Below are 22607 nucleotides of genomic sequence, written 5' to 3' on the forward strand. Positions count from 1 at the left end.
CAAGTCATAACCCAAATACTAAACAGTGTTAAAATATATGTTAATGTTAAAATAACTAAATTGAAGTTCAACCAAACTCAAATAGAAAAAAAAAGGTTAAATCAATTCAATTATACACAAGAGTTAATATACCAAATATGAATGAAAATACAGATAAGAAAAATATCAATTCAATATGAGAAGTTAATTACCATAGGTGAAATATGAGAAAGTAAAACATGGATATTGCTATTGATTTTATCTACTTGTCAAATGGTTTCATCTTTCTTAATTCATTGCTTTCAAAAAAAGTAAAAGTAGGTGTGTCTTATAAAAAAAAAATTGTAGTAGAGCTTATTTATGTGGCAAGAAGAGTTTCTAAAATTTTAGCAACATTGCTTCTACAAGGAATAAAAGCTCATATCATTCAAGCCATGAAAGAAAACAAGGACAACCCAAAAGCTCTTCCTGCACCAATTCATTTGACAGACACACCACCATTTTTTTCTTTACCTTAACGATAAGCCAAAAAGGAAAAACAAACCAACAAAGTTGAAACAATTGGAGATAGTATTGATAAAATTGTGTTAGTGATGAAAGGGAATGAGGATTATTATTGTCGAGATAGTGGGAAAGAAAAACAAGAGGAAAGAGATTAATGATTTCCAGAGGATGAATTTGAGAGAAAAGAAAAGTATGAATTTGAAGGGAAAGGAAAGGTGAATACGATATTTTATTTAAGTTAAGGGAAAGGGAGGTGAACAATCAAGGAAATTAAAGAGAAAGTTTGCAAAAGTTTTTAAGTAATATAGCCAGTGTGATTGATAAAAAAAAGTTATTGATAAAATTATAAGATTATAATTTTGTCTTCATGTTTAAAATAAATATGATTACTTATGTGGGAATATAAATATAAATTAATTTAACTTCAAAATTACATCTAAATTTAAACTAAGTTAAAAGAAATCAAATTAATTTAATCCAATGGATTTGCTTCAAATTCGAATATTTTATATATAAATTATTCATACTTGGTAACTAATTGTTTTATAAAAAATTTAGTATTAACATATATGTTGTTAATGATTTAGACAATAATAATAATAAACTTTAATTTATTGAATTAGATAGAGAAAGAAATATATGAAATAAAAAATTATATCGTTATTTATTAAAATATGAAAGTTTTCTTCTACATATATAATTTTTAAAAGCATATAAGAAAAAGTAAGGGTAGTATTGAAATTAATAGAGGGACTTGCATAACCGATTACTTGTTTGCACATATGATTATATAGAGAACATAATTGATTATGTATTTTTTTTAAGCATAATTGGTTATGCAAGGATCTAACTGATTATTCTCAATTGTCTCCTACATGTATGTATGACCAATGTTCACTCGTACATGAATCTTTACATTGTGAATGATAACTTCGTCTTATTACTTGAGTCTAGTTGGCTTTCACACATAAATGAGGCACTCCTTCCCTACTACCATGCCTTTCCATGCTTGCATTTCGTTATTTATGAACGAATCCAAACAACAAATACTTCCTAAAATCCATAACAATATTCACCTAGATACAAACATAGTGTAAGGGAGGAAATTACCTCTTGACAGAGAAGAAAAGTAAGGGAGAAAAAAAGATTACTAGATTTGTTATTATTTCAATTACTAGATTGTTGTTTCCACTCTTTTGAGCCTTTCGAATTTCAAATGGAAAAAAGTTTCATATCGTGCAAGAATATAGTTTTATTTTCCATATTTCTTAATTATTGTCTTAAAAAATGTCTAAACTTTAATTTTTTACTATACAAATATTTGAATTGACGTATGTAAAAGTTATTCAATCTAAAAGTATTAAATAAAATAAGTTATGAAGTAGAAACTTTCGAGTTTGGCATATCTAAAAGTTATTTAGATATTCATAAATTATATTTTATACCATCATTTAATAATCACAAGTATTATTTTTCTTTTAAATATTTATATTTATTATTTAAATATAATATTTTGTTATTTAAAGGAATTGTAAGGTAAGTGTAAAAGAAAAGGTGATATCAAATAATAATTTGTCTTCTAATTGAGTCATCGAACTTCATATTGAAAACCTTTAATCCTGTAAAAGAGATTTAAACACTAAAAAAAAAAATCATGAAAGAGAAACCAATTTTTAGAGACCAAAATAATTAGTTGCAATAAAAAAATGTTGGTTTATTGTTAAATAGTTTTTAAATTGGTATCTAATTAGCCATAAGATTTTAACTACCAATTATTTAGTTTTTAAGATTTGGTAGCAGAAACCTTGGTTGCTAATTAAATACCAATTTAAAAACTGTTTAACAATAATAGAAACTAATTTAGAAATAAGTTTTTTTTAGTTTCTAAAATGTTCTCTAATTTAGTTACTATTGCAATTAATTATTTTGGTCTCTAAAAATTGGTTTCTATTTCATGATTTTCTTGTAGTAAAATTTGAGTCAGAAAATTTGTAAAAACTTATTTTAAATTCTTAAGCTTAACAATACAGCTTATTTTAATTTTAAAAGCTTATAAAAAAATCTTTTAAGTTTAAAAAAAAAACGAGATTATCTTAAATTCTTCAACTTACCAATAAATTTATTTCAAAAGGCTTTGAGTTGTCAATAAGCTTTAGAATAGAAAAAAAAAAGTCAAAGAGTCATGAAAACCTCTAATTACTACATAATCTTAAATAATAAATAACAACATAATAAACATTTAATGAACATTTAATGTTATTGAAAGCTCCTACATTCTCTACTAATTGCTTATAGAATTTTAATCATTCTTTAATATTGCCTATTATTCTACATCTATTGCATATTGATTAAATTTTTTTATTTCCCATACCAGATACTCACTTATTATATCACAAATTCAAATAAATAATTATTTTATTGTAAAAATAAAGTTTAACAAGACCTATTATCTCTAATATATATTTATTAACTATAAAGAATAATATTCACTTATCTAGAACTTGACATGCATACATGATAAGTAATAAATAATCATAAATCTAAAAAAAAAATTGTAACTAAGCCTACATTATTACGGCTAAAGTGAACAATTTAAAACTTTTATTATTGATTTAGATAAAAAAAATTATATTTATGAGATTGGATTAAGTTGGACGTTATTTCCACAATTTTATTTAATTGTGTTAATTAATTGAAGTGGTGTATGAGTGACACAATTTTAGTACAAAATAATACAATTAAAGTTGTACTTTAGTGCAAAATAATACAATTGAAGTTGTGTCACTCGTGTACAACTTCAGTTTTATTATATTAGTCTACACTGAAATTGTGTTATCTATGAGCATGTTCAGTTTGATTGTGAAAAAAAATATAGGTTTAATATTCAAAAGACTTTAATTTTTTTATACATATATTTATAAATTTTACAAAGTTATTTTTGCATTATTTTAAAGAAAGTAGTAAATTTTGGATTTGTAATAATTTTTTAATTGTAATTATTTATAGATTGCGATATTATGTAAATTTGTCCGAATTATATATGGCATATGAAGTCCAATTTCACCTAGTACAGAGTCAAGATCATTGGTATACATACATTGAACCCAATTTTATTCCAGATCTTTACATGAGAAAGTAAACAATTTGGAAGACCAAATATTAGATACATTAATAACTATATGGATGACCCAGCGAACAAACCAAAAGGGTGTTTTTAGGGTAGAAAACGAATGAAGGGCACAATAGGAGTAATTGTTAACATGTCATCATTTGTAAATAAACTTTTTTATTATGAAAAAATATATTTCGCTTTCTTATATTCTCATTTATTATACTTACATATCATTCAAGTAATTTTGACAAATTTATATAATATTGTAATCTACAAGTAATTACAATTAACAAATTATTACAAATTCAAAATTTACCACTTTCTTTAAAATAATACAAAAAAAGTAATTTTTTAAAATTCATAAATATATGTGTACAAAAATTAAAATATTTCATGTATTAAATCTATTTTTGTTTCACAACCAAACTCTAAGTGACACAATACAACTTTAGTGCAGAATAATATAACTGAAAGTTGTACACAAGTAACACAACTTCAGTTGTATTATTATTATTCCACACTAAAGTTCATGTACATTTCACCTAATTAACATAATTAAACAAAATTATAAAAAAAATACACACAAAATATAATTTAAAATCATTTTAATCCTACAATTTAATCTATTTTTATAATTTTTTTCCCAAATCAATCATAAAAGTACATAAATATTATTTGTGCAGAAATTATTTATGAAATAAAATATTGTGATAATTTTTAATCACAACTTTTTTTTTAACGAAATTCTAAACTTACGGATTACCGTTTTGGCTCAATTTACAAACATAAAAGATTACTTTTTAAAAAAATAAAATACTCTAACTAAGTTTAATTGAAAATATTAAATACTAAAATTATAAATTGCTGTAAATTTTATATAAACTATGGATTTGATTTAAATTTAAAATATACAATAGCTTAAAAGTTTCATAATTTTCCATAAATGTTAATTTAATTTAATTTAGTTTTAGTTCATTTTTGTAATAATCACTCAACCAAGAAAGTTATAATTATTTCATAATACAAAAATGTTTATTTTACATCATTTTCCTGAATATTAATATTTTAATTATTTATTAAAATTTATAATTTTTTTAATTTTAAAACATTTTTATTAAGAAAGTTTTTTTTTTTAAATTTCTTTTATTATAAATTTTAATATTTATTGTGAGAGTAGAATGGAGGTGTATGATGAAACAAAGTGTGAAAATATCATAATCTTAATAATAATTTAATAATAATTGTATTAGCACTCAAAAACAGGCAATCTGGCGATCCTGGGAAAGAAAAGAAGCGGTGGGTGAGAGGAAAATATGTGTATGCTTAGAGATGCAAAATGCTTTCAAGTGCAGTGTGCAAGTAATGAAATTGACTTTCCCAATAGCAGAAAAATGAGGAATAATAACAAAAGATTATTTCCAATTATGCACAACACACACAGTGTGGCGTGGATCATGAGTGCTGTAAGAGTCTGTAACCCTTCCTTCCATTCCCTTGCCATGTCTATCGCTTCCTGTGTTCATGTGTTGGCATCACTGTCATTATTGGGGAGGCCAAAGTTCAAAACTTTAAGGTCCTCTGTCAAAATATTACTCACCCACCTTCCCAGGCATGTATATTTTTTCTCTCTTGATTTTACTTACTATTAATGTTCTTTTTTATATTATAATTAGCCTGGCCGTTCCGATATGGTATGCGATTAAGTGTTTTCTATTTGGTCTTTTTGTGCGTGTGTGAATCTATGGTCTCGTTGTCTGATTGGGATTCTGGGTATCTAATGAATATAAAGGTTCTGTTTTTCATGTTAATTACTTAATTTTATTTTCTTTCAGACAAAAAAAATTGTGTGGAAGGGCTGTTGTTTCATTTCCTTTCTCTTGTTTAGAATGACGAGTCGTAATATATTTTGGGCATATATGTCTTGGGTTGCGTACCTATGTCCCAGTTGCTAATGGCACTGTTGAATCTGGTCTTTGATCATCATATGATTGTGAAAAAAAAGCAGTAGTGAAACTTATCGGAAGCTTCTTCTGTTCTTCCTTATCATTGTATTATAAAGGTTTAGCTTCTGCGTATATGGTTTATTGCACCAATTTGTTTGTCCTGTTGTAGAACTTCCACTCCTCCTCGACCTTCTCCCTTTCTGTCCTTCCCTGGTTATGATCTAGTTTAGACAAGGTTTCCTTCAGCTGCATTTTGCTATTCAATTTAGAACTTTAAAATCCAATAGTACATATGCTGCACCAAATTTATGGTTTGCATGATGGCATCATTGTAGCTCATGGGTTACTTACTACCACCTGATTGACATTAGTTTCTGAAATTAATACTTCTTTATATTTTCAAGGCCCGAGTAAGAAAAGTAAATCAAAGGGAGAATGGTTTGATTAAAAGAATGGTTTGAAGATCATTTTTTTTTATCTAAATGGATTTTCAGTTTTTGACAGAGTACAATTGCATCACTTGTTCCATATAATTGACCACATTGTGATTGTTGTGTGTTTTTAATGTTTCAATGGATTTGAAGAGGGCTAAAGAGTCCATAAAGCAAGTAAATGTTGATAGATCTTCTACCTTGAGCATGGATAGTAATCGGAAAATAACTTAAATAAGTGATTCTAACTAGTTTTGATGTGAGAATTCAGGTCATGTGATAATTATGGGATCAATTATGCAGAGATTAATTTTTTTGACTTGTCAAAACATCTTTGAGGTTGTATTTTGTGACAGTTTTTGCTCGTTGGGGAGTGGTTAGATTTGTGATGGTAATAAAAAATTTGTCATCGTCCCCCTTTAAGTTAAAAACAATCAGTTGATATACAAGAAAATTTCCTAACTATTTATGTTTGTTTTCCTTGTTGGTGGTGTCTAGTAGTATTATTAGTTCATTGTCTCTTTCCTACTATCTTGGATTTAGGTAAAATTGTGGAACAAGATAATAGGGTGCCATAAATGTAAACTATATTATAGTTGGTTGAGTTTTTTCTATAAACATTTGGACTACCTTACTACAGCAGTGGCCCATTTTCCTGCAGTATACTTCTTTTAACAAATATTAACCTTGGATTTCCAGCATGAACAATGCAATATCCATTTCTCAACCATTAAGGGTCTCAACCATGAAGCAAAGATTTTTTACATTATTGGGTGCTATCATTTTTAAATAGCACCATTAATCATATTGCTATGTTGAAGTTGATATGATTTTGAATCCATTTGTTTGAAAACCATCTTAATTGTAATCACCCCTATCCTACCTTAGTTGCAACCTCTTTGGAGGTTGCCTTAATTGCAACCTCAAGGGTGGTGGTTTATTTTCACACGGACTAGATATATATGGCTTGAATGGAGCTTATAATGCTTAAGCAATTCTCGCCTTACAAGTCACTTTTGTAGGTTTAAGTTAGGTCTTAAGACTAATTTCAAAGACAATTATTTTTAAAAAATGTATAACTCAAGAGACATGATTTTTAAATTCATTGAAAGGATATTTGATTTTTGAAGTTGTCTATGATCTTAGTTATTTATGTGTGTATTTATTTTTAACACCCATGATTAGGATTTCAACTCTATATTGGCTATTTGCAAATCATGTAATGTGTGCTAATATATTTTAATTCAGTAAATTGCTGGCTCCTTTGTTGTTATTGGTAACTGTCATGATTTATTATTATTTCAATTACTAGATTGTCGTTTCCCCTCTTTTCAGCCTTTCGAATTTCAAATGGAAGAAAAGTTCATACCGTGCAATCTGTGTGACACATGTTGCTCATGCCATTGTATATGCATATTGAACAAGTGGCATCAACAACTGGTGTGGGGACTGATAACTTTACTGATTAAACCTATGAGGGTAGGGGAACCAATAAGTTCCCTTCTAAGACAGCATTCGGTCGACTCCTTTGTTGAGTACCACATGCAATTGTAGTTGTGAGGTAAGTACCATCTCTATTGTATATTCAAATCATAACATGTTTTCTAGAATGCAGAAAGTTAAACTACTTTTAGGGATTTCGATTCGGGTAGAGACATTGAATTGCTTTTTAATGTGAGAAGCACCCAATATCGCGTACGATCTGATGACGTCGCGTACGATCCGATGACCTCCCTAAGGTTTGACCAATTTTGACGACGATAGGTTTTCAAATCGACTTGAAAAACGTAAAGAACTAGAAATCCATAGCGAAGCATCTCATGGATCATATTATATGAGAGTACAAATTTGGGGATCGATTTTCAAAGTGATGATCCTGATAAGAAGAATTCACGAAGATCGACTTTGGATGATAATTTTTCTTTTAGCAAAGCTAATTGCAATCACCATGATTCTCAAAATTTGGCCGAAGAACCTTCAATAATTGTAGTGATTATTTCAAAGAGATCATATCAATCAGATGTTTTTCATTAAGAGATTTCTAGGATAGTGCTCTATCTTGTTGAAGGCAGATTATTTATAATTTTCTGTAATTGTATTAAAATCTCGGTGGTGAAATTTTCCATCAATCAAAATTGATTTCTATTTTTTATTTCAGGGAGTACCTTGCTAGTTCCTAAGCAGACAAAGAGAGTCATCATTAGCAAAAGAAGCAGTATCCAGTTAGGTTGTTGGGCAGAAGAGGTTTAGGCTATGCTACTCGGGATGGGGTGATCGTATGTGAGTTTTATTGAACTGAACATCATTTGTATGCAAGAAGCATTTCCAAAAGTCTATTGTTGTGATTAAGAACACCAGTGTGCAAGAATCTTCTTCAAATTCAGTTAGCAAATCCTTGGGGTGCCTCATATAAGATGGATGGTGAAGTATGTGTGGTATTTCCTTTTTATTTACTTCAAGCTATCCATTATTAATTTTAAATTTTATGGATTAAGATGGTCTGTTCTGTCATTTGAGATTGATCAAGGATTTCTGAAGTCCTTGAGGAAATTCTCAGTGTGATGAATTATATACACATAATTCACTATCTCTAGTATTAGGAAACTAGGAAAATAAGGAAACTAGGGAATTTGGAAACAATACAAGTCAATGCCTAATTATTTACAAAAAATATACAGCCAGTAAATAGAATATTTTTTATTTTCCCAAAATAGGAAATACTTTCCAACAATCCCCCTCAAGTTAGAGCATGTATGCATTGGACTTGTTTGAAGTTGTTGCAATTTACAAGGACTTCAAGGAGACTTTGTTAGGATGTTTGCAAGATAAACAAATTGGAACTAACAAACTTAATAGTGATTCCCTAATAGAACTTTTTATGCTTGGTCCGCTAATAAAAGATTGGATTTGGTGCAATATGTAAAGTTGCTTTTATTATAGTAAATTAGCTCTATATGATCAATGTTTCCAAATTTTAACTCAGTGTCTATGTTACTTATACATGTTCACTAGTGACTATTTCTCAACACTAGATCTCTATAGTAACTGAGTAGCCATATTTCGCTTCTTACTTTTCTAACACACAAGGTAAAAACATGTATCTTGATGTATTCCCAAAAATTTGAGTTTTTCCTTTGTGTATGTTTGTATAACAAACCTCAACTCAACACCATCAGTGTATTGCAAGATTCGTTGTACTAAAGTATTTTGTTGAGATCCTACATCAACTACACCTATAGTCAGTAATCTTATGGTGGTGTTGACAATCCTTACATCAGGAGCTAGCTTTTGAAGTTAGATCAACCCCAACCCGACTCAATTAGTATGGAGCCTATTATAGATGTGATTTTGGACCGCCTTCAACTTCCCAAAAAGTGAACCTGACCCTTTGGATCTCCTAGTTCTATGAACCTAACCTGTCCTCTTTGCTTTTGTAGTGCAATCTACCTGGCTTTGTGACTTTCCTAGAGCTGTATATTGAAAAACGTACTACAGCTTACAATTTTCAGAAAATTTCTCATCCTTACTTCTTTAGATATATAATTCTTTTAGAAACCAAGTCCCATGTGCCATTATGTTCCAGAAGAATCTTCACAATCATGTTTGCTCCCTGCCGGCATGAGAAAGGGTCTCAGTAGTTTTTTGCTTTTAGAAAGCTTAATCTAAGTGGTTGACGGGTATGTGCATTGTTTAATATGTGAGCCTGTAGAAATGCATTGCTGGGAAGGCAATTATCACTTTCTTAAACAGTGTTAGTCTTACACTTGAAGGGGGCAAGTACATTACAGAGGAAGGTGGGTTTGCTCCTACCCATGGCTTAGAAAATTAGGAATATGTTGCCATATAGAATGTATAAAATGCTTCTTTTTCCATGTTGTCAAAAAACTATTCTTGTATCCTTGTTCATGATCCTCAACTACCATTGGCCTCTGTCCACCACCAACAGTTGCCAAAATTCAGCCATCTTGTTTCTATTGACAATCGACAATGGCTAATGATGTTAGTCACTTCACTGATTGCCATAATTTGACTAGCCTACGCAAGTAACAGCAGTTGAAGGTGGTGAGTTAGTGTGAGTGACTATAGCCACCATTGCTGATCACTGAAATTCAGCCACCTTTTTCATGTGTTAATAGTTGATGATGTCCAGCAAATTCAGCCCATACCAAAGATTAATGATGGTTGGCAACTTTGACCATTGTTGCCAGTTACTAAATTCAGGTTCATTGTGCAGTTTTTGGAGGTTTACAGCTGGATGGTGAGTTCAGCTACCCTACTAGTCATTGATTACCAAAATTTGCTCACCTCTTTCTGCTGTTAGTGATTGGAATCATTCCCAGTAATGACATCCCAGGCTTGTTTGAGAATATATTTTAGAAAATTTAACTAAATCAAATGCCCTTAAAATGTCTATGGTGCAAGGAGGTCCCAAAGGAAATATAAAAAACTCCTTTAGATTGAACTAATAGTGCAATGCTACACATATTTCCTTGTGCATTCTGGGTGTTGAGGGATCGCTATGAAGTCTTCAATTCTCTTAGAAGTTGACATATTGTATGCTATTCGCCTAGCTTCAAATAATAAAAAGAATTATCTTTGAGTCAACGGAGTTTGAACTTAACACCATGAAGGAGTGTGGAGGCAAGGATCTTAGAATGAACTTGTGTGAGTTGAGTTCAATAATTGTAAGCTGGTTCTAATGTTTTGTTATGTTTCTGTTTTTGTGTCTCAGTATGCATTTGGGCTTTCAATCCTTGTAAGCATAGGTTTTTTCAATGTTCATTTACCTCTATTGTTTTAACGTTAGATATTATAGATTCAGGCTATACAAGATATTTATGATGGGGTAAATATTATTGTTAGAACTTCAAGTGGTGAGACTAAAGGCTTTCCTATAAGAAAATGATTACATCAAGGCTCAATCTCAAGTCCTTTCTTATTTAATCTACTCTTGGATATGAGGGACATGCTAAAGATTATTCTTAGTTGCATCTTATTTTTTTGCAGATGATTAAGTTGAGTGAGGAATAAAGGGAAACAGTTAAACTTGAATTTGGAGACAAACTTTGGAAATAAAGGATTTTTGCTTGCGTAAGAATAAGACATTGTATACGTTGAAATTTTATCCTGAGACAAGATGAATATGACTTGGAAATAAAAATGGGAAATGCCATACCGTAGGATTCTAAAGTTTAAGTACATGGGATCTATACTTCAAAATAATGAGGACATTAATGATGATGTTACTCTTACACATAGGATACAAGCAGGATAACTATGAAAAAGGCATCAGGGGTTATTTGTAATCATATGGTTCTTACCAAATTCTTAGACAAGTTTTATTGTACTACTCTATGTCCAACTATACTATAATATAGTGAGTGTGGATCTTTAAAGAGGCAACAGGAGGAAAAGGTTACAATAGTATAATGAGAATGTTAAGAAGAATGTGTGAACACACTTGAAAGGACACAAATACAATTGGTTTAGGTGGTTTTAGCACGTATAAAGAAAGGCATGGGAGGCACTAGTGAGAAGTGTAAATTATATGGTTTTTTAGTTTTGTTAAAGAGGTGAGGGAGACCAAGAAGGACACTGGATGAAGTTGTCGAGGGATTTCATGGTGAATAATACTTCTAAAACTTTGGTCATTAATGAAGGTGAATGGCATTATGTTGTCCATGTAGTTGACCTTACAAGAGGTATAAGGATTTTGTTGTTGTTTTAGTCTTTTTGAAGCAGACTGTTTATTGACCTATTTGTTATAGTTCTTGTTTCGTTGATTCAATCTCAAATTGCATAGGAGCTGTTTGTATTTTTCTTTTTCAAATTCAAGAAAAAACAATCGTGATTACCAGATCTCCTACTGATTATTGAGATTCTAGATTCCTATATGGAAAGAAAAATTGAAGGAATAGTGAAATATTATCCACTGAGGTGTGTTTGGGAACTCAGTAATAGTAAGACTCTCTATTTCACTCTGTTTAATTAGTGCCACAAAGTTGATGGATTTTCTTAACTGAATGCTGGAGGAGAAACTGGGTTATCTGAAACCTCATCAGTCGTTGATGATTTGCATCAAGGAGCTTCTTTTTGCGAAGTTTGAGCTAACGAAGACTATTATACGCTAGTAGTTAAATGTTAAACTTTTAATAATAATAAAAGGGTCATATGCAAAATGAACAGGTGGTACATGAGGAAATATATGGATTGATCAAGGTTGAAGAAAAACAGGGAAAGTTAAGTGAGGTTTAAAATAGAAAGCAAATATAATCTGTGTGTATGACTTGTGTACGAGCTCCACATGGTGCATTGAATCTTTTAAATGAATTTGCAGTGTTAAGGGAAAAACTTTAAATTTTTTTATGGTAAGATTGTTAGTTTTCATTTTAGCCAACTTAGATTGTCTGCCTTCTACCCCTTTGTTGCTACCCTAGTAGATGTTGTTGTAGTACTGTGGTATTTAGTATTTTATGTTTTTCAAACCTATCACATGGAGTATTTGATGGACCTTTGACTAGTTTTCTCTATCTTTCTGCTATACATGGCACTCGGTCACTTATCCCATTCAAATTTCACTCCAGAAAAAACTAGATGTTCTACAGAATCCTACATCCTGTTATGGCATGCTGTGCTATTTTAGTGTTTGAAATTCCATCCACAAATACTTTTTTTTTCTCCATTTCTGCATAGCTCATAATCAAGTTCTGTTGACAACAATTTCGTGTGTATTAACTTCTGAAATCATTTATTAGATTACACTACTAGCATTATGGCGTGTTAAAAGAGGTATACATGCGACATAAAAATTTGCTTATTTTTTGTTTCAGATTAATTTATATAGCTCCTTTTGCTCCAATTTTATAGCAGGGTTTAGTTTGTGATATCTGTGGGGAGGCAGGACTGGTAGAGGATCTTGCTATTTGTAACAAGTGTACTGATGGGGCAGAGCATACGTATGTATTTTAATATCTTGCATCATTGTAGTTTTTTTTTTGGTAGCCTCTCATTTTATGGGCAAGTGAAATGATATGGTTTTATTTCTCATTCATGAACTAGTTATTGTATGCGTGATATGATGAAGAAAGTTCCTGAAGGTGATTGGTGGATGTGTGAAGACTGCAAGAAGTCAGAATGCAAAAAATCCAAAAGTAAAGTAAATCTTGAATCTTCAAGTACTTGTGCTGCAGAATTAAAATCAAAATCTTCCCATGATTTGAAAAGGCAAACAGGTGTAAGTACTAGATCTTGTTCATCAGCTAACAGGCATGGTGTTCAGTCAGAAGCTCAGTCTTTGAAGGAGGACAGGGTTACCAAAATGAGTGCCAAATCCAGCGACAACACCCCACTGCAGCACAAGACTGTTAAAAATGAAAAAGCAGAAGAAACCAAAGATACTACTTCTGATCTCCAAATTTCTTGCAATCCTCAAGACAAAGCTAAAGTTTCTCACGCAATTAGTGACAAGAGATGTGCTGACACCTTACAAGTTGAGTTAGATAGAAAAACAAAGGCTCTTGAGTCAAGTGCCAGATTTCCCAAAGCATCAAAATCAACTAAAATATCTCAACCAATTAGGGAGTCCCTGTCTGAAAACTTGGGGAAGGCAAATGTGGAGCAATCTTCCTATGTTTCTCAGGAAAAACCCAAGTTACATTCTCATTCAGGTAAAGAATTGCCAACATTGGGCTCACAAACTGAGATAGCATGTGTTGTATACGTGACACAGTGACAACTTGTTCTGTTTTGGTGTTATTTAATTTAGATAAGTATTATTAAACTTCGATGTTTTTGTGCAGGCTCTCCTCCCTTGGTGTCTGGATTGTCTGAAATTGCAGATGTGAAAGGACAGCTGGTGGAAACTAGTTATTTGCCAATGAAAAAGGTTGAGAAAAATATAACTATACATGATACTAGAAAGGAGACAAAATCTTGGATTGCTGTCCAAATCTGTTTAAATGATTGTTTTTATAAAACTTCGAAGAGAATAAAATAAGAAGGAAAAAGGAAATAAGTTTCTCCTCAAGTTAAATTAGCTTATGCAAAAATTAATTTATTAATGCTCTCTTTGTTAGTTTCTTCAAATTCAAATTTTTACTTGTGTATTTGTTAGTTTTAGCTTATTGAGAAGTTTATTTCATTTTTTCTTGTTTTTATCTCCTAAAAATTGTTTATAAGGTTTACCTAAACAAACACATAACAAAAAGGATGGGTGGCTATTAATAATTGGAAAGAGAAATGTATACAGTTCTATGTAGTGGGGAGGAGGTGGGGAATGGAGAGGTTAGATTCTGTTATTGGATACGTGGGAGGTCAGGCTGATATTTAGAAGGGGTCCTATTCTCAGGAAAAGTGTTATTTTCTAGTTTGTTTCTGTTCATCTCGCAAGGATCTTTGCTCCATTCCATTGTTATATAATGTTAGATTGTGTATACATCCTATGCTAAGCTGTATTGAGGATTCATCCTTTGAGAAAATTTTCTGAATACAGATACCAATTACCTTATATTTTTTCAGTCTTTGCTTGGGTCCTACCACAGAATTTCTACACTGAGTCTGCTCATAGCATATATTCTGTTTGAAAATTTTATAGGGATACTGTTGCACCATTAATATTTCATAATCAGCAATATATTGAACTCCAGTGAAAGAAAAAAAATCTTGTGCCAGCATTGAGAATGATGACATAAGCTGTAAAAAGAACTTGGATATACATGTGCATGGAATAAAGGTTATGCATAACAATTGGTGCTAATACATGCTTACTTTATTGTAGCGAAAAATGGGAGATATTGTAAGCAGTTTGGCATTGGATCTCAATGTGAATCCTCAAGATGGAATCGACAAGGTTGGAGCTCAAGAAATTGGTGAATTTGCTGCTATGGATACAAGTTTTTCAGGTGACAAAGTTGTGCTAGGTTGTTCTGATCCTGTTCCAGATCTTAACATTTCACAGTGGCCTGAAAGCACAACCCCAGAAGTTGACCCCTGTCTGCCTGTTGAGAATGTGGATGATCAACCTAGCAAAGAGGAGAACAAAAATGATGACAAAGATAAGCCACATGAGGAAAATCTGAACAACAACAATGCTGAGGAAAGTAATACCGACAGAGCTGAATCCCTTGCTTCTCCTACAAGTGATGAGGAATATCAGAACCTGCGTTATTGGGGAGCTGTGAAAACTTTATACTATAGATTTGGACTTTGAATTGCACCATGTCAAAAGCTCTTGAACATGGTTATTCCTTTCTGCACACTGGCTCAAAGTGATATTTAAGATTTCCAGTAATACATACTCCATAGAACATTTGACTGTAGGATGGAGCATGCTTATTTGTGATACCCTTATTCTGGTTGCTGTCCCTTTCCAAGTACATTTGCATGTTTTTTTTTTTTTTTTTTAGACATTTTCTTCATATACATATTTGCTGGGAAAGAGTTTAAAGGATTCTATAACTATAACTCCATTATTTCAGTTGCTCTTGCTGATTGATCTATTTATTTTAGGAAATTATTGCCTGTTAGAATCCTAGATTTGTCCGAGGTAAAAGATGTGTTCATCGTAGTTTGGTTGGAACACAAGTAGCCGCCAGCTTGGCATGTGATCAGCATTTTTTGGGTTATGATCTATAACTTAAAGAGTGTTGCCGAATGCATGGAATATTCTCTATGGATACGAGTGTGGAAGTTGATACTATATTAGCTTCTTATAGATGATTGATCTAGAATATGATACAACACAGATGCTATGAACTTGCTACTTTTTTCTAATCTATGGGGATCCAACTTTTTTAACACCCTCTGTATTATTGATTCTTATCACTTTGTGACTACTTTTATATTTGACGAGTTTCAAATCATGATTTTGCTATAAATTAGGATCTGTTTGTTTTCCGTCCTCAGTAAAAATTTTCATGGCACAGCTAAGTTCTTAATTTCTATACCACCTTTTTTTTATATTAAAATTCATATTTTCTTTTTATTCATTAAAGGAGTATATAGCCTTAATGAAGACTAATTATTACCATCTGCTCATGGTCTTCGCATCACTTCTTCATGGTGACGTTTTTCTTTATGTGATATTTAATTAAATATTATTAATGATTTTTTTTTTTAATTTTAAAGACTTAAATATAATCCATAAGGTGCATCATCAAGAAGACGTTTTATGTGCTCGAATACAATTTGTTACAACCAGATATCATTTATTTAAAATGTGAGAGAGTATTTCAATTAAAACTATACTTGTGCAAAAGGTGCAGATTTGGTTATTTTTTATTTTTCAATTGTATAATTTGTAGAATTTCCAAACTCTAAAATTTGTAATATAATTTTGTATTTAAAGTTTTAGAATTCAGAATGCTTTTTTAAATATTTTCAAAATTCTAAAAATTCAGAATAAAGAAAAAAAGTATTTTCTAAATTTGAAATTTGTATTACAAATTATAAAGTTCAAATGTAAATGTATTTCGAATATATCTTTCGAAATCTAAATTCAGAATATTTTTTGGCTTGAAAATACATCATGAACTCTAAAATTCAGAATAAATTATAGATTTTAGAATTTAAAAAGCATTTTCAAACTCAAAACATACTTTCTGAATTCTAAAATTTGAAATATAAAATTGTATTTTGAACTCTAAAATTCTGAAATTTAAAATTAAAAAAAGAATGTCAATGAAAAAATTGAAAAAAAAAAAGAATAAAACTGTCATTTCATGTCTTTTATAAAGCATGAAGTTGCAGGAAGAAATTATTCATGAGAGCTTTTATGGTCTGGGATTTTCATGGTTAAAGTGAACAGTTCATTTTCTGAAAAATAAACGAATGTATTTTCTGAAACTTAAAATTATGAAAATAAAAATTTAATTTTAGACAGTAAAAACAAAACTTTTTTTTAAACTTACCTTAACAAAGAAAAGAAAATAGTGTACATAAGTGCCATATTCTTAAGCCTCTGATATCACTATATTCTAATTTCAATCTTCTAAAAGTACGTGCTGGACAAAAGACTCAATTGACTGGGTTTCAAATTCAAATCGTAAATTAGATAGAGGAATAATAAACCAAGTACTCCACTTTAACAATGAGTATCCATAACTTTAATTTTCAAAATCATTAAAATATCAATTTAATCTTAAAGTATCCTCGTTTAAGTTCTAAATTTAGAATCTAAATCAACTATTATTTTTTTAATTCAAAATCTTAAATATTACTATGAATCTTGACATCCTCCAATGTTAAGTCATTATATTTCATCACATAAAAAAATTCTAAAAGAGAATTTTTTTTTTACAAAAGTACATGAATTAAATTAAACTTATGCTAAAAAAACATACAATCAAACCCCAACAAATAAAAAGTTATACACAGTGAAAATTAGAAAGTTCATAAATATTACGAAAGAAGAAATCTAAACTAGTAAAAAGAAAAAAAAAATCAATATTTATAATCCCAGTAACTAACTTTTATGATTATTCTAGATAAACAAAGAATATATCAAGATAAGATCTCACTTATGATATATCATAGGATAAATCTTCAGTATTTTATTAAAGTGAGATAAAAATAAGTCTGTTGTAACCCCTAAAAACATTCTCTCCCTTAAATTAGAGTAACATTTTCTGAGTCCTAAAATTTGACAAACCAAAAAGGAGACAGAGAATATCCTAATCTCATTTTGAATTTGTAAAGCAATCCCCATTAGTCTTACTTAATCAAGTTTAGCACATGATGAAACAATATGATTGGTTTGTAGATATGGGCATTTAAAGAGCTGCACCTTCATGTGCTTCATTCATCTCCCAGCAATGGTGTCTCATATGTGTGTCATTATTTAATTGCTATCTCACTTTTTTTCCTAATATCATATTAGTTCAGTATGGGTTTGTTCTCTGTAACTGGAACATCAACGAAAAAAAATCTAAAAGTGCAGGTCACTGAACTTTGAAATAAAAGAAATGCACACAATACTTTTCTTATTTCATTTCATGATCTATTATCACATTGAGGAAACTATTATCTCCTATTTTTTATCTCCTATTTTTTTTATCGTTCCACTTATTTTTTTTTTTTCTATTAAGTAACTTACAAAAGGATTTTTTTCACAAAATTTGTGATTATTTATATAGCTATTATGGATATATTATTATTGGATAGAATAACATTTAAATTTTGATTAAGAAGAAATCACTTAATATTTACCTATCATTTAGATTTGTTAATTTTCTTCTTATATTTAATGCATCTTGCACCGAAATCTTTGAAATTTGTCGATCTAACCGGTACATTTATAATGATTAAACAAATTGAGCAAATAATTTATTTATTATTGAAGAGTTATGGTAAACAAACCAAGTCATCCCAAATAAAATAAAAAAAATAGTATACTTTATCACATGCTTTCCTTTATCGTATAAACATACACATATTCCACGGACGAAAAAGGAACAATAAAATTTAGATGCCTTTTTATCATCAAAAAAGAAAACGTGAAACAGCATCATAATTAGAACATTTTGTTCTTAGCTTAATTCAGAACCATTCGATGAATCCGGTCCCCGTGTACTAAACGACAACACACTATGGTTTACCAAAAAAAAAACAAAAAGAACAATAGAATACCGTGTATTGGAAATAGACATAAATTATAGCATTTATAATCAATGAATGTTAGACAGAAGGTAAATGTTCTTGTTTTTTTTCCCTAAACTAGCTACCTGAAAGTTAAAACATTAATTACCACTAAGTTATTAAGCTAAACTATGATAATGTTCTTCTCCTATAACTAATTTTACCTTCTCTATATCCATTTCTACGACAAGATGATAAATTTAAGACGATAAATTTAAGACTTGAATATTTACATGTCATAACATTTAACATCCTAAATTATAAAGATAAATAAAAAATAGAATTAAATATATTTTTTTCCAACAATTTTTTTTTCTAGTTTAAATTTTAAACTCCATAAATCCTTGTATTAAAAAAACTATTAGAATAAATTGTTACTAATATTTGTTTCCAAATAACAAATAATTTTTTAATATGAATTCAACGAAAAATCAGTGTGAAATATTTTAACATTCTAATATATATTAGAAGTTTGTTTATCATGTAAAAAAAATGACAAGAACATATTTTAATCGCTTTCTTACTACAAATATCAAATAGGTTTAGAGTTTTAAATAAGGAAGTAAAGGAGAATCTCGATGAATTTTTGTTGACAAATATTTGAACAACGAAGAAGCACAGAAAGCCAACACCAACAAGATAATATAGTAAAAGGAAATCTAATTAAAGTTTTTGAAAAGAAATTGAAATTTCATTAGACTTTCTCTATTGGTTCTTCATACAAATGATCTATTTTCTTTTTCAAAATTACAAATTTGTGACCATGTTTCTTGTAAATTTATTATTAGCATATAACTTAAGGCCGACGAGACTGAAGTGTTCGCATTAGTTCAAGTCAAGGTTTGATTTTGAATCTATTCTAAATCTCGTTTTAGGATGTTCTTTTTTTCTTATTGGTGCTTGGATCCAGCGACTTGTATGATGATGACTTTTTGAAATCATATGTGAGTATGTTTTTACTAATTTTGTGGTCTTGTCTGTTCTGCAGGAACATTTAGGGAGAGAGAAAAAGTTTTAAAAGTATTGTTTGTATAAGGGTTAAATCATCCCTTAAGTGATTCATTTTATTTATTAATTCTTTTTCTGATAAAAAAAAACTTATGTCCATTTTAAAAGGCTTATTATGGTGTAGTCAAGATAAATATATTAGCACATATTATTGATTGTTTTGTTGATATATTAAATAAAATTGAAAACTGTCAAATTTATTTCTAATTTCGCGAAATTTAGTTTAAAACTTTACAAAAGAAATTTAATTTCTTCACTCGTTTATTATTAAAAAAAATTGTCTCCGTAGAAACAAAAGAAGACATTAACTTTTGTTGGAAATAAAACTAAAATTTAAAATATACCTTATCAAATTAAAAAAAAAATAGTTGACAAACCCATGCTTATATCGTTGTAGTTGTTTCATTCAAAAGTTTTATCTATTTGGTGTTGTGATGTAAAGCCTGTGAAAGTTTAAGAAAGTTAACTTTTAAGAAATATTTACTAAGAGAACATGATTTTATCCAGTAGCGACTATGGGAATTACTCATTGCGACAACCTTTTTCAACTTTTGAAACGTGTTCCATGAAAAGTTCTGAAAAGGTTCTGTTGGAAGAAAAAAAGAGCATACATAGCGTACAGTTGGAAAAAATTTATACATACATTTTTTTATTACATAACTTTACGGTCACCGGAAAGTCAAATATGATATCATGAAATCAATAATGTAATGACTAAATAAAAAAAATATTATACAAATAATAGTTCAATAGTTTATAGTTTTTGTAATTAAAAGGTACAAATTATTGCATACCCCATGGAAAATATGGTCATGGTGATGTAAAGATTGTTTTGAAGTTAAAACTTAGGAGAAACTGTTTTTGGCATAATCATTTCATCCGCATTATTTTAATGAACATTTATTTTGTCTAGAAAAAAAAATCTAAAAAACAACAACTAAAGGTTCACAACATTGGGAGGTTCTGACTTTAGTCAAATTGATTCAGTGGTAGCAGGTCGATATAATTGTTAATTTGATTTCTACATCAACATTAAAATTGCGGGTTAATTTGATCTGAGGGAATAATTATTTAGTGATTTAAATGAACTGAACTTAACTTCATCATGATGTAAGTGAAATTAATTTAAATTAAACTACTTTAAATTGTTTGACTTATTATTAAAGTACATCATAGATCCTAAATTTTAAACTAAATAAGTTGTAATCAAGTTTAGTTTAAACATTCATGTTTACAATGTTTACAAGCAATTTAGTCATTAAAACTAAATTAATATACCAGAATTTTTAAAATGCTTCACCCTTTTTATACAACCCACTTGAATATCAATTTTATTTAGTTCAAATAATTTTTTTAACAACCCTAACAACAATACAGTGTTTGTCGGAGTTAGATAATAAACATGAAATATTTCCTTAATTGTGCATAAACAAGTAATTTAATTCAACAAATTAATAATAAAAAAGCAAACATCAATATCAAATGTCCAAAGTTATATGCTTCCATATTTGTAATAATATTAAAAAATATTAATAATTATTTTAATATCATAAAAGATTTAGTTCATACATTTTTAAGACTAACACTTAAAAAATAATCTAAATAATCAAATGATAATTCTTAAATTGCATTTGTAAATCGTTGTCTCTGTTATGTTCATACAATAATTATATATATCGTCTAGTTTTTGTTGTTTAAAATAGAAAAGATATATCATCCTTTATAAATATTCGTATTTATATTCATATTATGTGTACATTTAAGTTATATTTAGAATTGTTATAAATTTTATATAATCCTTTATTTAGTTTATAGTGTGGATTTTTGGGAGTGCTAATAAAAATACTATATAAATTAGTAGCTGACTATACTAATAAATAAAAACAAGTAGCACTATAAGATTCATACACTTTTATTAAATAATGTGTCTCTGTGAACATACGTATCAGACACTTATTACTAAAGTATTCAATTCAAAAAATATTTGTTGGATTACTGATAAATCTAATACGGTTCTAATATAATTTTAAAAAAAAATACAATAAATTTTTAAAAACTCAAATTTATTATATAAATTTTTATTACGATTATAAAAAATAAGAAATAAATTCTTTTGAACTAATCATAAAAAATATTTTTCTACTCTAAATTTTTTTTAAAAATATACTTATAAATATTTATTATCAATTTATATAATTTATAATTATATAATATATAAATTCATGAATTCGTATTGAAGTTATAAGTATTTTAATGTAAATCTCTGCATTTGTATCTGCGCAATATAATTAGCACATCATAATCAGTCTTATATTTAAAGTAAATTTTAAAAATTAATAATTATAATAAATGATTTGTGATACTTTCCAAGTTTCTCGTCGACCCAAATAATTATTAGTTGCGTCTTAAAGTTGTAAGAAATTCTCCATTTGTGTCAATTTATTAGCCATTCAACCATCTCTTATAAATTCAATTAAAAAGTTGTTTAAAAAATATAAAATATTATTTTAATTAGAGTCTTTTATATATAAAATATTCTAATTAAAAAAATTTAAAATTTATATTAATATAACTATTTTATTTATAATTGCTAACTAACTCTATTAAATATGTCTAAAACATATTCATATGAAAAATAAGTATAGGTAATCATACACCACTAAGTATGATTATTTTCCCAATGGAAGACAAATTTTAAGTGGCCCTCGACCACCTTAGCTGATTTATTTATGCATGCCACAAATAAAGTTGTTAGCCACAGTGCCCAAAACTAACCTAATTTTTTTAACCTCTTTTTAGAGCAAATCCTTCCTAATCCTCCCAAGAATCCAAATGAAGATATCATGCTCCACCTTGGATAATTTTTTGTATTATTATTCAACATTTATATGTATATTATGTGAAATGAAATTAAAAAGATATTAACTTCAAATTAACTAGTATTTTAATGGTATATTCTTATAACATCCCTAATAAATATTACTTAGGAGAGATTAT

General features: G+C 29.0%; 1 protein-coding gene across 3 annotated transcripts; it reads left to right on the plus strand.

Moving 5' to 3' along the window:
• Positions 1-4817: 4817 nt before the first annotated feature.
• LOC137808184 (PHD finger-containing protein 1) lies at positions 4818-15444 on the plus strand. 3 transcript variants are annotated; one of them, XM_068609166.1, is made up of 7 exons: positions 4818-5204; positions 7305-7530; positions 8128-8395; positions 12837-12925; positions 13029-13636; positions 13769-13854; positions 14746-15444. In XM_068609166.1, the coding sequence occupies exons 3-7, from the start codon at positions 8384-8386 to the stop codon at positions 15175-15177; spliced, it is 1227 nt and encodes a 408-aa protein (XP_068465267.1). In that variant the 5' UTR covers positions 4818-5204; positions 7305-7530; positions 8128-8383; the 3' UTR covers positions 15178-15444. The 3 variants fall into 3 exon arrangements, with proteins under 3 accessions (XP_068465267.1, XP_068465268.1, XP_068465266.1); XM_068609167.1 differs by having other exon boundaries at positions 4866-5204; positions 12840-12925; XM_068609165.1 differs by having other exon boundaries at positions 4881-5204; positions 8128-8404.
• Positions 15445-22607: the final 7163 nt, after the last annotated feature.

This window comes from Phaseolus vulgaris, chromosome 3 (assembly GCF_000499845.2).
Source record: "Phaseolus vulgaris cultivar G19833 chromosome 3, P. vulgaris v2.0, whole genome shotgun sequence".
Classification (NCBI taxonomy): domain Eukaryota; kingdom Viridiplantae; phylum Streptophyta; class Magnoliopsida; order Fabales; family Fabaceae; genus Phaseolus; species Phaseolus vulgaris.

Coding starts and splice junctions, on each gene's coding strand:
- LOC137808184 (XM_068609165.1), top strand. CDS start 8,384: ATGGATGGTGAAGTATGTGTG. Junction 13,637..13,768: donor CAAGTTACATTCTCATTCAG/GTAAAGAATTGC, acceptor GTTTTTGTGCAG/GCTCTCCTCCCTTGGTGTCT. Junction 13,855..14,745: donor GTTATTTGCCAATGAAAAAG/GTTGAGAAAAAT, acceptor ACTTTATTGTAG/CGAAAAATGGGAGATATTGT.